Source organism: Saimiri boliviensis, chromosome 5 (genome assembly GCF_048565385.1).
Source record: "Saimiri boliviensis isolate mSaiBol1 chromosome 5, mSaiBol1.pri, whole genome shotgun sequence".
Classification (NCBI taxonomy): Eukaryota; Metazoa; Chordata; class Mammalia; order Primates; family Cebidae; genus Saimiri; species Saimiri boliviensis.
The window spans coordinates 115774800-115790242 of NC_133453.1; the positions used below are offsets into that span (position 1 = coordinate 115774800).

General features: G+C 57.0%; 1 protein-coding gene across 1 annotated transcript; it reads right to left on the bottom strand.

Moving 5' to 3' along the window:
* Positions 1-863: 863 nt before the first annotated feature.
* On the bottom strand, positions 864-6568 carry INHBB (inhibin subunit beta B). Its single transcript, XM_010342233.3, has 2 exons — positions 6070-6568; positions 864-3556 (listed from the first exon to the last, which is right to left on the bottom strand). Exons 1-2 carry the CDS (start codon positions 6515-6517, stop codon positions 2781-2783), a joined length of 1224 nt encoding a protein of 407 aa, XP_010340535.2. The 5' UTR covers positions 6518-6568; the 3' UTR covers positions 864-2780.
* Positions 6569-15443: the final 8875 nt, after the last annotated feature.

A 15443-nucleotide genomic window follows, 5' to 3' on the forward strand; every position in this document is an offset into this window, starting at 1 on the left:
TCCCTCAGTTTCCCACTACCTTGATGAGGTTAGATGATCCCTTAAAGTCCCACATGCTGGAATGTCCTGAGATTCTCTGGGAAGACCTCATGCTACCCAAACACCAAGGTAGAGCCCCAGTGGCCCCGCAGGGCCTCAAAGGAAGTCAAGGGCACACGGCTGCAGTCCTCCAGGGAAACAGGTGGGCTCAAATGTGCAGGGTCCCTGTCCTGGCTGTGACCTCAGGCAGGCTCTGAACTCTCTTAAGCCTCAGACTTTCCCAATTCTGGGAAATGCAGACAAAGCCACTTTCCACAAAGGCACGATGCTGCATGGTAACAGGAGGACTCTGCAGGTATCTCAGTCATACCTGTGCGGCGGCCATTGTTACCACACCGCCCCTACCACCACTCTCCACCACTAAACCCCCTCAGGAAGACCTCATTCCCACACTTGCAGCCTGACTCTGTTTACCCTTCTATCCCAAGATACTCTTCTGGGTCCGAGTCACCTCTAAATAGAGGTGAGCGGAGGTCAGCTGGACTTCAGCCTTCAGGGTTTTACATTTCCATCTGGGGCTGGGGGCTTACCCAGCACTTTCAAATGGTAATGAATGTGGCCGTGGTGAAACATAATCAGTCTTGGGACTAGAAGGGTAAACAAATGTGTAATTCATGAATTTGCTAATCATCCTTCATTTTGATCTTCTGCCATTTTTCCTGGAATCTCTGCCTGACATCCATCTCACGGCAAGGAAGCAGAGATGCCAGGAGCAGGCCAAGGAGGCTGCTGGCCTCCAAAGACACCTGGGCTGGCCTTCCTCCCAGTGCCCACCTCCAACCCAGGCCTCCCTGACCCAGACATCACGAAAGGCAGGAGGCCCGTGGCACTCAATCTTTTATTTTCTTAAACTGTACACAAACGTAAAATACTTTAACAGCAAGTCTATGGGAAAATTGTTTGGTTTTAAATTATTATCAAACAGAACCTAAGGGGAGCTTTATTAAATAAACATAAAGATGGGGATTTAAGGATACACACCTGCATTCTATCATAGTCATTTTTACTCTACCTTCTGGGTGTGTAAGGATAGAAAAGACACATCGAACCGAATAAACAAAATCCATTCATACCCTGAAACGTTGGCAGGCCACTCAAGGGACCGTTCAGAACGTCCACCTCACATCAGATGGCCTCACCGTCTAATAAAATTAAAACTGATCTGTTGGCCTCTTTGGTTCCAAAATTATGTATAATACATTTAACTGTATTCATTTTTTTGCTGCTATAAAAATAACTTCTTTTTTCAAATGGCAGTTTCTGACTAATCATGCAACTAAATCAGTGCAAACATTAAAAGCAATCATTCGCTTAAAAAAGAAGCAAAGGATTTTCATTTCAAGTATAAAAAATATAAAAAGAGTCGTACGAGTCCAGTTTCATCTAGTGTGGGTCAACCCTTTAAATTGCATAGTTCACGTGGCACTTGGACATCTAGAGGGCGAGCGAGTTCGGTGCTCGGCCAAGGGCCACTTCTGGACACGCGTGGATCGGCAAGTGCTGTGTCATGTGCCTTCAGGCAGGTCTGCCAGTGCTATGCGGGCGGGCGGGTGGGCAGGGGCCACGTCCACGGCCGGCCCTGATGGCTGGGGCCCACATGGGCAACTTCTACAAATCATCTCAAAGCCTTCCCCATCTCTCCAAGACCAACTAAGCTGCTCCCTTCCCTCGGCCTCTGCTGAGGGGGCACCCTCCAGCCTCAGCAGTTCAAGAATGCCTCCTCCCCACCGTCTCCTCCTGTGGTCTCATCCCCTTGCCTAGGGGTCATTCCCACCCCTCCCCAAAACAGTCCTAGAGGAATGTCCCCAGTGAAGGGCACAGATTGCAACTTTTTTTCTTTCCATTTAGAACAATTCAGATTTTCAATTCAAAGGTCATACCTGGTAGAAAAGTCCTTTTTCAGTTATACAACTGGCACGGATGACCTGTCAATTGCTGGAGATCAGTTAAAGCATCAAATTTAGCCCCCTCTTTTCTCCCTCCCCACTCCAAACACACACACACACACACACACACACACACACACACACACACGTCAAGTCAGAGGCCCAATCGACAGTCAAACGGTCACTGCCCCTGCTCCCCAATCTCTGGGTCTCTTTCCCTCGGCAAGGGCGTGGAAGGACAGGCTCCCCTGGTCTTGAAGCACGAAGGATCCCAGGCTGGGAAAGAAGCAGATATGGAGCCAGAGACATGGTGGCAGAGCAGGCCTGGTGAAAGCCACGGGGCACACACAGCCTCTGCCTGGCCGTGCTCCCCACCCCTGCATCTGCTTTTCCTCTCCATGGCTCGCTCTCTCTCTGTGTGTGTCTCTGTCTTTGTGCTTTTATGTGTGCTCGGGAGGCGCAATTCAGAGTGGCCGGGCCAGCTGGTGGGAATGGTGGCTGCTCACCCCATTCTCTCCAACTGACAGGCATTTGTAGCTAAGCTGCCATTTGTCACCGCATCCATTTGCTGGTATCCTAGAGGCTGCTGTGTGGGTGGCAGGATGCGTCTGGCTGTGCGTGGCTACGTGTGCATTTTAAAGTATTTCATGTCAGTTGAGGGTTCTCGCTCTGGTTTTGACTGTTTGCTCTATGAAGTCGTAGAAAAATATCTCAGGCCGCACCCCGGCACCTTCTCCACAGCCCAACAGAACGACTGTGCTCAGCCCACCGTGCACCCCCGTTCCCGCGGGGGCTGGAAGAAGCCCACCCAGGACTGTCCTCCTCGCCCCAGCACTGTGCCCCCGCCTTGCACCGTCAGGCGCAGCCGCACTCCTCCACAATCATGTTGGGCACGTCCCGCTTGACGATGTTGTACTCATCATCAAAGTACAGCATGGACATGGTGCTCAACTTGGTGGGGATGCAGCAGGAGTTCACCGTGCCGGGGTTCAGACCCCGCATCCGGTACTGGTTCACCACGGCCGTGTGGAAAGAGGAGGCAGAGCCGGGGACCCCTGCCAGATAGGCTGGGCAGCTGCCCTCACAGTAGTTCCCGTAGTAGCCGGTGGGTGCGATGATCCAGTCGTTCCAGCCGATGAGGCGGAAGTCAATGAAGAACTGTTGCCTGCAACAGAGGTTGGTCCGGCCATCGCACTCCAGGCCTCGTTTTCGAATGCGGTGCCTGCTGTCGCCCAGCCGAGCCTGCACCACCACAAAGGGCCTGTGCGACTCTTCCCCTGGGTCCACGAACACCGGCACCACGGCCAGCTCCTGGCAGCTGTCACACTGCACGTCCAGGTTGAGTCGCCGCTCGCCCCGTTCAAACAAGGCCTGGATGGCCTCCGTGAGTGGGAAGGTGTGCCAGCCGCTGCGCTTGAGGTCCACCCGCTTCTCCACCACGTTCCACCTGTCACCGTGGCCCTGCTCCTGGAAGTACACTTTGACCCGCACCTTCCGCCGGCTGCCCTTCTCCAGGACATAGGGCAGGAGTTTCAGGTAAAGCCACAGGCTGGCCTGGACCACAAACAGGTTCTGGTTGCCTTCGTTGGAGATGAAGAAGTACAGGCGGACCCGCGAGGAGGCGAGGCCATCTGCGGAAAAGGGGAAGAGCGGGCCAAGTTAACTCAAGGAGAACACGAGGCAATGGGGGAAACGCACTCTCTGCTGCAGGATGCTGGAATGCAACTCGCCACACAGCTGGAAAACGTTATTAACCAGAAATGCCGTTCTTGGGTCCAGGGCCTCTGACTGTAACCTGGGAGAGGCGGCGAAAATTGTTTCCCATTGAGGAACCCGGACCAGGTTGGGGCTGGAGGGTCCAGGCCTATAAAATCCTGCCTCACCTCTCCCAGGCCAGGGCTCCCTGGAGACAGGCTGTCAGGCCTCAAAGAACAACAGAAGAACTTGTCAGGGGGCCAAGATCTTAACAAGTTGTTATGGGTATCTGTGAAATCTGAAAAACAAAACCAGGATCGCAGGGAGGATTTTGGGGTGGGTGGTTTTAGTAGGGCTTTTTTTTTTTTTTTTTTTTTTTGGTTAACTTAGCGCATTGCAAAATCAAGCTGAGCCACCTACCGCCTCTTTCCAGTGTTTACCTAAGTACGATCTGATCCAACCCCCAGTGGAACCTCCATTGCAAACAAGCAACTCTGCTCAGGTTTCTGACACAGGGACGTGTGCTTTGCAGGCTGCAGAGCCTGGCCCTTGTTTCCGAGTAGTTCCAAGGGACAGGACATTCTGCCTTGAAACTTGAGGTCCAATCCTTTGACAAGACTCTGGCTCCCCGTTAATGGCACGTTCAAAATCTCCAAGGAATAGGGGAGCTGGCTTGTTAATTTTCTCAATAATTCAGCTTAACAAGAAGGAAGCTGTGCCAATCAAGAGATGCCTCCCCTCTCATCCTACATTTCCATGACCCTTCCCTCTGACAATCTACGTTTTTCTTTTCTTTTCTTTTCTTTTCTTTTTTTTCCATGAAGAACAAATAACGAAACTCTGTGGCCAGGGCTGGTTTTATCAAACCTCCCACCATGCCCCTCCCAAGCCCCCATCTCAGGCCTCGCCTGGCTCCTCTAATAACACTGACATCTGACTTTGAAATGGGGGAAACTGCAGCCTTAAAAGCTGGTCTTGGACGAGCTGCCTGTGACCTGAATCTGTTATTTATAAGTCAAAGAGCTGGCTCCGTGAAACGGACCAGAAATATAACAGCCCCCGCTGTCATTTTGTGCCACCGGGACCAAAAGGCCTCCTCGACCTTCCAGAATCACATTTCTAACTCTGGGCCCCAAAGCACCTTTTAATCCGAGCCCTCTAATTGCATGGCGAGCTTTCCCTGACTCACTTTAGTGGACAGCTAAAACGGCAATGCATTTCTTTCTAAGCACAAACCAGCCCCGATTGTCTCTGCTTTTCTCCACACCCGGCCATGCAAAACTTTTCATCCCTTTTCATCCCCAGGCTGCCTGCTGCCTGGGGAGGGGGGGGGGCATCTGCAGCCAGGGGCACAACTGCTCCCCCACCCAGGCTCCCCGCTTGCCCCCGCCCTGACTGCACCGGGGCTTCCCCCTCTGCGACCTTCTCCGCAGTCCCCTCGGCACAAATGGGGCCGAGCTCCAGGCACAAAAGCCAGCCTGGCTCATTCAAGTCCTGAAAAGGACAGCGGAGTCGAAAGCACTTGCAGCATTTTGGCGCGGGCACATTTTTCTCCTTCTTTTAAAGTTCCGAAAGATTTTTCTCTCTCTGATTTTTATATTTAGACAGTGTTAGGGATTTGCAATCTGGGGCCCGAGGGTGGGTGGGGGGATTCCAGAAAGGAGCCAAACCCTTTGTTAACTACGACTCTGTGCCTCTCGGGCGAGGGGTCTGCTGCAGCTGCCAGGCTAGCCGAAAGGCACCCGGCTGTCCCCGAGCAGCGGCTTTCTCTGTGTAAATGATGGACCTGTTGAGAAGCCTGCCTTCCGCCCGATTCCGGTGCCCACACAATCGGAAGAGAGGTTGCCTAGCTCTCCCCAGCGAGGCTTCAGCAATCCTGGCAAGCCCACGCCGCCGGTGATGGAAGCGGCCCCAGGGGCCTCTCACGCAGGCACACACACACATAGACACATACACACACACACACACACACACACACACACACACACAGATACACTCTCTCTCTCTCTCTCTCTCTCCTCCGGCCCACGTATATCAACAAGCACACACATCTCCATCCACACTGCTAAGCCTACACTTCGATCGTGGGAAACAAAAACATTAAGCAATCACCAAGCAAGTGCCCGCAGAGCCAGGGCCGCGCGCATCTGCCAGGAGGGGGACGCGCGCCCAGAGGCGCTGGGGCCGGATTCCGGAGAGCAGGGGTGGAGGGCAAGGCGCTGGGCGGCGGGGGTTGAGGCAGCAGGCAGGGGTCTGCGGCCTGGGGTAAGATGACTGCAACCGGGGCGGAGCGCACAGGGCCACCACCGAAGGAGCCCTGCCGGGAGTCCGGGCTGCCCCCAGGGCGCGCGGGCTGCGGCGGCGGCGGCGGCAGCAGCCGGAGCTGGCAAGGAGAGGGAGAGCGGGAGCGAGCGGGGACGGCAGCAGAGAGCCAGAGGGCCGAACCCACCTGTCTCCGCGAAGCTGATGATTTCGGAAACCCGCTCCTGGCCGTCGGCGCCCGGGCTGGCGTGGCCGTCGAGGTGCGGAATCTCCACGCGGCCGTCCTCGCGCACCTTGCCCGCGTGCAGCTTGCGCAGGGCCGTGACCATGGCGGCCTTGGGCACGGCGTGCGTGATGTTGGGCCGGCCCCGCATCTGCAGGCGGCTCAAGATATGCCGCTTCACCGCCTCCAGGAAGTCGCCGTCCACTCGGCCGAGCTCCTCAGGCCGCCGGAAGCCGCCACACGACGTACAGGTGTCCTGCGAGCCGCCAGGGGCTGCGGGCGGCGGGGGTGGTGGCGGCGCGGCGGGCGACGGCGGGGGCGTGGGTGAGCCCCAGGCCTCAGGCCCCAGCCAGCCGCCCGCCAGCAGCAGAAGGCAGGCGGCCCCCAGCGCCCGACCGGGCAGCCCGTCCATGGTGCGCCGCTGGCGACGAGGGCGCCCGCCGCGAGGCGAGCCGAGCCGAGCGCAGGGCCGGGCTCCGGGCTCCGGGCTCCAGGCGCGCCGCCCCGCCCCGCCCCCGCCCGCGCCCGCCCGGGCCTCCGCCCGCCCGCCCTCCGGGAGGGCCGCCGCCGGCTCACTGGGGGAGGGGGCCGGCCGGGCCGCGGGGGTTCCCGCGCGGCGGGGAAGGGGCGCCGAGGGCCACTGGGGCCCGAGGGGCGCGGCGGGGGTCGCGGGTCACTGCCGCGCGGGCGTCTCGGGGCGCCTCCGCATCTGCAGCCTTCTCCCCATCCTCTCCGCGTCGGGGGCCCCGCAGCCCCGGTTCGGGTGAAGCGAAAGCCGCAGGAGCGGCGGTTCAGCCGCGGGCCAGGGAAGGTGGGCGAAAGAGTCCACGCAACTTGGCCGAGACGGAAGCGAAGGCGCTGGAGCCCCCGGAGCGGAGCCGGGCGCGGCTTGGCGCGGCGCTGCGGCGGGCGCTGCGGCGGGGCCCCGCGCTCGCACCTGAGCGCTTCGCCCTCACTGCCTCGCGCCGAGAAGGGCCGCCAGTGGCGGCGACGGGCAGGTCGTCCTCGCCGCGGGCTGGTGGGCAGCGGCGCGGAGCGAGCGCGGTGCCCGGGAGCGCCGGCCGCGCGAGCCCGCTCACAGGCGGCGCCGAGCCCTCGGCCGCGGGCCCTGCAGTCCTCCCGGCGCGTCACACGGCAAAGTTGTCTCCAGGCTCCCTGGGCGCCGCATCCACGGGCGGGCGGCCGCAGCGCGCTTCGCCTGGGCCTCTGCTGCTCCCGCCTCCTCGTCGCCTCCCTCCCTCCCTCCGCCTGCCTGCGCGGCCCGGCCGGGCGCGGGGCGCCGGGCGAGGGAGACAAGCGGGAAGCAGGGCCCTTCTCGCCCCTGTCTCTTCTGCCTGCCGCGGCGGCGGCGAGGTGGGCTCGAGCGCCGAAAAGTCTCACAGCGTCCCCGGGTGCGGTGCCCTCGCTCGCGCTCGCACTGGCACCCGCTGCAGGGCCGGGAGAGAGCTGGCGGGCGGCGGCAGCGGCGGCGTCCCCGCGCCGGGCCGCGGCACGGAGTGCGGAGCTCGCTGAGGACGAGTTCTTCTCTTTGCCCTCTCTTCTTTTACTCTCCCCGTTTTTTCTCCCAAGGGGGAAAAAAGCCGCACAATCTCCGTATGTGCGCGCGCGTTGAGATAGACGTTGGCAGAAAAAGGGGGGGAGGGAGGGTGTCGTCCTGCCCGCTCGGGCTTCCCGGGGTGGGGGAAGGAGGGGGAGGCGGAATCTGTTCAGGTTGGGGCTGCCCGCCCCCCGCGCTCACCCTCGCTTCCCACCGCTTTTTTCCTTTCTGCCTTCGAGAGAAGGAGGGGCGAGCCGGCCCTCTCCCCTCCCTTCCCTCCCCTCCCTTCCCACCCCCCTCAATGCCGGGCTACTTTTGCTACCTCGAAACTTTCCCACCACGTGGGCGCCCCGGACCCTTGCCCAGCTGGGCGGCCGGCGGCACCGACGGGCTCCAGGCGCAGGACCCAGGCGCTCCTCCCGGCCCGCCGCCCCCTCCCCGCGGCCGCACAGGCCCTGCCTCTGTCCCAGCCGCCGCCCTCCCCAACCGGCAGAGGCGACTCCCGCCGCCGTGGCAGCCCCGGCCCTCCCGGGGCGCTCCCTCGCGGCCGAGCTTGGCGAGGCGAGCGGGGTGCGGCGCGGCCTGGGACGCTGGAGACAGACTCCGCCGGCGGCTGCCGCTCCTGGGCTACAGCGCCTTTACCCAGTGCCACCGGCCGCCGTCGCATTGGCCGAGGCGTGGGCCCCGCGGGCTGGAAAGCCGGGAGGCAGCAGCCACTGGAGGCCTGGCCAGCAGCCGCTGCCGGGCCGGGAGGACGCCCGGATTGTGCGGGGTTCCAGGCGCGCGGCCCGGAGGCCACTGAGCTTCAGAGCTTTCGGGGCTGGCAGGGTCTCCAGTTCCCCACCCTCACCCCCACTTTCGCCAACTGTGGCATCCCCACTTTCGCCAGCTGACAAACTTTGGCCTCACACAAACCCGGGTTCCACTCGTGCTCAGCCACTGCCAACTTTGCAGGAGTGACCTTGGGTAGAGTCCTCACCTTTCCTAGTCCCTACCTCCTCTTCTGTGAAGGGACAGTAACACCTGTATCACACGGGCTGGATGGGAGGCCCATCGAGTCAACTGGGCCAGGCTCTTCACAGAACCCGATAAAGGATAGTTCTCAGACCACCGTTCTCAAGCCACCAGACAAGGAACGCTGTCAGTGGAAACCTGCCTTTCAGACCTGTCCAGGGCCCCAAGGGCAGTACACTCCTGTATCCTTCACGCCCCCACCCGGGTCCGAGGCCACGTGACAATGCCCACAGGACAGGGCGCCGAGCCCCGTTCCCTCGAAACTGGCTAGACTCAAGGCAGAAGCACGATGGGAGGTCATTCTGGCCTTCCTAGGATATTCGGAAATCGGGAACGTCGGAGGCGGAGCGTGACCTCCTGCCTCCGCCTTCCCCCGCCAGCCTCTCCGGCCAGCCCTGCCAAGGTGAAGCTCTGCCGGGACCGCAGGACCGCGGCGGCCCGCAAGTCTGGAGGCCGAGCGCCCCCTCCCTCCCAATCGGAGGAACCGACCCGAAGCTGGCGGGCAAAACTAGGGCAGGTGTGTTTGCCGACCCAAGTCAGAAGCAGGGATCGCGAAGGATCGCCGAGATGGCAGCTCTTCTGCCTCCTTAGAACCTCCACCAGGGCCAGAGTCTCTGCTCTCCCATCGGAGGCCTGGGAGCCTGTGGCCCCGGAGCCTCTGCCTCCTGGGAAGCACCTCCTGCCTGATGGCCTTGAGCCAGGCTGGCGACCTCCTGGTTTTGCTTGTATTTGCGCACCCAGCTGTCTCCATCACCACAGCCACCAGCCCCTCGACCAACTCATTCTCAGGCTCTCAGAACCAGCCCAGACTCTCCTCCTTTGGCATCACTTCCCTGACCCGTTTGTGCCCTGGATAGTTTTTTACCTGACTGTTATCTCCTCCCTTGTCTGTCCCTTTGCTTGGGAAGCAGACCTCCTGGGCCTTATCTGGCACCAGACCTAGCAATAATCAGAGAGAACTTATTGAAGTAATGATTGAATGAATGAATGAGAGAAGCTATAAAGCCAGTGAAGGAGTTAGCAGCCCCCACTCCCCAACACAAGCCTTGCAGGAGTGTTCCTGGCCAGCCCTTCTCATAGCCAGTCCCACCTGGGCTGGACAGGGCTGTGGAAAGGGAGGGAATGTGGGTGAGGGCTCCCTGCCTTCAAAAAGGGGCAGCATCTTGCCCATTGACCTGGTACCAAGGGGGAGCAGAAGCCACTGTGTCCTTGATGGCAGCGGGAGGAGGGAAAAGGAGGTTGGGAGGAGGGTCCACACTTTGCTCCCCTGGTGGAGGAGCTGTCAGTCCCGCTGCCAGTCATCTGCTGGGAGGGAACTGGGTCAAGCAGTAGTCAGAAACCATCTGCTCGAGAAGCTGGGATTATCCCGCCCTCTGCTGATCCCCCAGCCCACGGGAGCCAAGGGTGTAAATTGAGTTCTTCCAAATCACCTTGTGTTTCTAGGGGGTGGGGGCTCCCCATCCCCTCCTGAGGGGCAAGGATGTGTTCCTGTTGCTTCAAAGCCTCATTTAGCGTTGAGCTTGGTTCTCCTTGTACTGGTGAACTCAGCCTTCCATCTAGACTGAACATGGGACTGCGCCTGTCAGTTTTGAATACAATAATGCACACCAGTGCTGTAGCCAACACCCTCCAAGCAGCTGCAAGACCAGGCCACCCCAACGAAGGATGCTGGCTCCCTGCTGCCATCAAGGAACTCCAGCCCAATGGAGAAGGTGGGAAGGAAACATGGCCACACTACAGCTTCTGGCTTGTGGAAGACGGAAGAGTACAGAGCGCTTGCTCTCATGCCTTTTTGTTTGTTTGTTTGTTTGTTTGTTTGTTTGTTTGCATAACCCATCTATCTGTCAATTTGAGAATGATGAAAATGTCCAAAAGCAACAAGGCAAACCATAAAAGTGAGCCTTAGGGCTCATTTGCAAAACGAATTGAGAACCCAGATGCCGTTCTTGGCCCTGCAGCTCCTGTAAGGTGTGGAGTAGAGAGAAGGCCTTTGCACCAGTGGGCAGTAACTAGGGTTCTGTCTGGAAGAAGGCCTTTGGCAGGGCTGGGCTCAGGGACCTGGCATTTATTTTTCTGTCACTGAAGCCACTGTTGCCAAGCTTCACCGGCATATGTCACATCTCTCCAGAGCAACTCGATCTCTGCACAGAGGTGTATGCCAGGCCCAATGCAGTGTCCTGCTCAGCTGGCAGCCCTGGACACTGACGATGGACAGCCTGAGCCTGGAGCCAGGTGTGAAGGAGAATCCAGCTAGGAGTGCCTCCTAGGAGTGGGGGTCAAGCTGGCCTTTGTAAGACCTCAGACACTGACATGCAGCCCCACAGAATGCCCCAAGGCCACCTCATGCTTTTGAGGTCACAGACTCAAGTCGTTGATGAGAGAGTGGGCGTGGGAAGGGTATTTTGATGAGACAGTCCTATATTTCTTACCAGGGCAGATGGGTGACTCCTACATCAGGAGGGTCCTAGCGGCCATCTGCATCCATAAACCCAGCAGTGGCTTGCTTATCATCTCTGGCTGTTCATGGGCTTGGGGGTGCCAAGACCTATGCTATTCGTCTGCCACTGCCCAAGTGCCCAGAATAGCACCTGCACTGGTGAGTACTTATGGACTGAATGAAGTAGGGGCACCACATGGGGCAGGCGGAAGAGCTGAGGTGCCCAGTTGGCTGGGCCAGGACCCCCTAGGTCAGCAGCAGGCCCGGAACTCCAGCACGGGCCCTGCATTCCGGGCAGCTCGGATGGCAGGCCACTCCATGCTCCCACATGTGCTGCTGTCTCCTCCCCACAGGTGTAAGCAGGTGGACGCAGACGCATTACGCCTGCTCATGCCCTCATTCTATTTCTCAGCCAGGCTTTAACACAGAACCATTTCATAGGGCGACTCATCACCTGTGGGACTTTTGAGCTGATAGCCTCAGTTCCCAAACCCCCGAAATCTATTATATGTCAGCCAGAACCATACAAACTGTTGTGTTCTGGGCCTCTTTCTCAGTAAGACTGAGGATCCCCGACGCAGCTAGCTTGAGAGGACCCACTTCTGGTTCATCCAGGAAGGGCCTTCAGATCAGTTCATGGGGATACTGGAGGCTCTGTGAGAATTGAATTCAGTATGTTTTGAACGTCCAGGAAATTTGTGAACATTCAGGAAATATTTCAACAGCAGGCATGGGGATGGCTGTCCAGGTTGGGATATTTTCTAGAAAAAAACAGATGCTAAATATAGCAGTTGGTTAGTGGCCCACTTCAAATTGCTAATCGCAAACTATTCCTAGCACGGAATACCTTCCCTTTCATTCGGTAAATGCACTGAACTAGCTGCTGGAGATACAGCAAAGCATACATAAGTCAGACCCTGACACCCCCACCCCCAAGTCTACTGGGAAGACTAGTGTATGAGCAGGGAGATCCTCCCTCTCCCAGAGAGACCACGGGGAGAAAGCTGAGGGGGGAAAGACACCTAAGTCTACCGGAGCTATCTCAGGGGAGGCAGGATTTGAACTGAGCCATGAAGCACGAGGAGGCATTTTCCAGGTGGCCTCCAGGGGGACCTGAAAGTCCCATGATGAATGCAGTGAGAGTAGGTCTAGGAGAGGAAACAGGTCAAGTCCAGGGTAGCTAAGCCTGGGTTTGTCAGCCCAGAAAGAGGCGGTAAGGCCAGGAGAACACGTGACTCCTTGCAGGGGTGTTTTAGGAGGACAGTGGCAGTGCTGTAGCACCTAGGAGACCCAGACCATCGGGGAGGCGACGAGGGCCAGCATGAGAACCAAAAGGAAGGAAGGGGAAGACTGGAGTCCTTCCACCAGGACACAGGCCTGGGCAGCTCATAGGAGGAGGGGCTGAGCAAGAAGAGCTGAGGAGCTCCCTCCTCCTATTCCTGCCACGGAAGCTCCTGTAGATAGCTCCTGGGTGCCTGTGTGTGGCTGAGAACCCAACAAGCTGGCTATTTTGCTACTAACAAATAAAAAGTAGAGCATTTCTAAGGTTTTTTGGTTTAGGGTCTCCGAGCCCAACTGTGTCCACTCCGGGAACACTTGGGTCCAAGTACCAAACTTCCTTAAACGGCATGCCTCAGTCCTCAGCTGTCCTTGAACATCCATCTGACTTTTTCTCCATCTATTCCTGGGAGGATGAGAAGTGACCTGACTGTCCAATGGGCCACCAGCAAAGAAAAATGCACATCTGACCCAAGACAGCATTTCTGAGGTTCTGATGGGTGACAGGGACGACACAGAAACCAAAGAAATTACGCCCGTCTACAGACAAGACATCTTTTTTGCTTTTTAAACAGAACCAAGAAATTCATCAATCCTTTCATCTATGTGAAAGCTGAGGACCTCTGTCTCCCACAGCCCAGACTCCCTCCAGCTGCACCCGTATGCTCTGTATTAATGGAACTCACTTCCTAGCAAGCCACATAGTAAAGCAACTCAAAAAAAGAGCCACCATAATGCTGGGCTTTGCGTAAGTTCTCCCCACCCTGACATAAGGCTCTAATTGAATTTTCGAAGTCAGTAAAACGGTCTCCCATTGAAGGGAACTCCACAGAGGGAACCACTGTGGCTGCAGAAAGAGAAAAAACCCCGAGCCATTAGCAGCTGCATCTCCCTGCAGCCCGGACCTATTGACTGGCTGGTAAAGCTCTGTTAATTACAAGCCCTCTCAATGTCCAGCCCTTTCCCTTTTGGGCTGGGCGCTGGGCAGGCTCCTGGTTCATACCATGCTCCCTGTCTTTCCTCCTCCTTCCCCACCCAGGCCCCCAGCCCACGAGTCAGGTGCTGGTCTGAGAAAGGAGGCATTTCTCACCCATCTCCCTAACCCAGGTCATTCAACCGCTACAGTGCCTTCCCTTTCCTATATATTAGATTATGGATTGAGATGCCAGAGGGAACAAAATGAATGAAAAGGAAAGGATTTGATTTTTTTGCTTGATGGATTTATTTATATCTAATTAAGAGGCCCCACTGTGAAGAGGGCAGATGTTTTAGTTCTGGCCTATTGAAGTGCAAACACCTGTTATAAACTTGCTGTCTGCATTGGTCCAAGATTCCCAGAGTCAAGCCGCATGTATTCATGATGCTGATAGGACCGTGAGCGGAGCTCAAGCCACCAGGCAGCATCCTCAAGCCTCCACCTGCCAACAGGGCTTGTCACGCAAACTGGTCTCAAGCCAGGGATTGGAGGATGTGCCCTTTGACACTGTTCACCTTTCTAAGCAAAAGAAGAAGAAAAAAATGTAAAGATAGACCAGATAAATAGATAGCATCTTTAGGATGAAGAAATACAAAGCATTGTTTCATTTGACCTTCACCTCCCTTAGGGTATCTAATGTTTCTCATACCCCTACAACTTCCTACTGATTCAGAAATAACAGCACAGAGCAGGGCACTTAATTAGAAATAAAAAGAAGAACCTGCCAGGCATACAAATACTGAAGCACTCATCAACCGACATTAAGTAACACTGGTCAAAAGAGGTGTCACATCCATTATTACACAATGTAGTCACACTTACCTGAGCTCAGCTAACCATGAATCTTTTCGTAATTAAATCTACAAACACTATCAGACACACTCACTGATCTTGGACACATTGGTGATAACTAACTCTTTTCTCCAGCCATAGAACATATTCCTTTTTTTTTTTTTTTTTTTTTTGAGATGGAGTTTTGCTCTGTTGCCCAGGATGGAGTGCAGTGGCACCATCTTGGCTCACTGCAACCTCCACCTTCTGGGTTCAAGTGATTCTCACACCTCAGCCTTCTGAATAGCTGGGACAACAGGCACCTGCCACCGTGCCCAGCTAACTGCTGTATTTTTAAAAGAAACAGGGTTTCCTCGTATTGGTCAGGCCGCTCTCAAACTCCTGATCTCAGGTGATCCATCTGCCTTGGCCTTCCAAAGTGCTGGGATTATAGGCGTGAGCCACTGCGCCCTGCCTCCAGCCACAGAACATATGAGGGGTTCAGGGCCCTCAGGATGGTCTTTAACCCTTTCTGATGCCTCCAATTATTGCTCAGAAAGGTTCTTGTATTCACTCCACATGTGTGCAGAGGACCTAGTAGGAACAGAACACTGTACCAGCAATGACAGGGTCACGGCACTGTCCTGCCTTCAGGTCAATTAGTAGGGAGGGTGGACACCTTGGCGGCAAGCACCAGGCTTGCTGAAGAAGGCCGGACAGCGGGAGCAGATAAGCGGGACAGGCCCTGGCACTATGGGGCTTGCAGAGGACAGAGCCGACAGGAGATTAGGGGAGAGCTGCCTGGTCTGCGCTGGGAACTGGAGCCACCCTGGAGGAAGTAGGGCCCAGCCAGTCAGGGTTGGGAGCAGGGTCTGGCCAGGGCCTTCCAGAGAGCAGATTCCTGGAGGCCAGATTGGGGTCGTGGTGACTTCGCAGTGCCTCCACACCAGCCCTGAGCTGCTTTCTCTGCTGTGCTCTCATGGGACAGAAGAAAAGCTTGGGCACTTGAGCCGACACTGTTTGGGGTTTTCCACGATGTGCAGCCAGACCTGATGGTCACTGAGTCAAGAGGCATAGGGCTGAGGCGGGAGCAGGTCAGCAGGAGAAAAACAAAAACAAGAAACAGAAAGGGGCAGTCAGGGAGGTGGAAGGAAACCGGGACAGGTGGTGTCCTGCAGCCAGGGGGTGGCCAGGGAGGCCAGGCACAGCGGGGTGGCCATGAAGGAGGCAGGAGAGGGCGCTGCAGGTGACAGTATGCAAGAGAGGGCAGCAGGTAGGTGGCCTCTGAATGTAAAAAGCGACCGGAACAAGGAAGACGCTGGGGA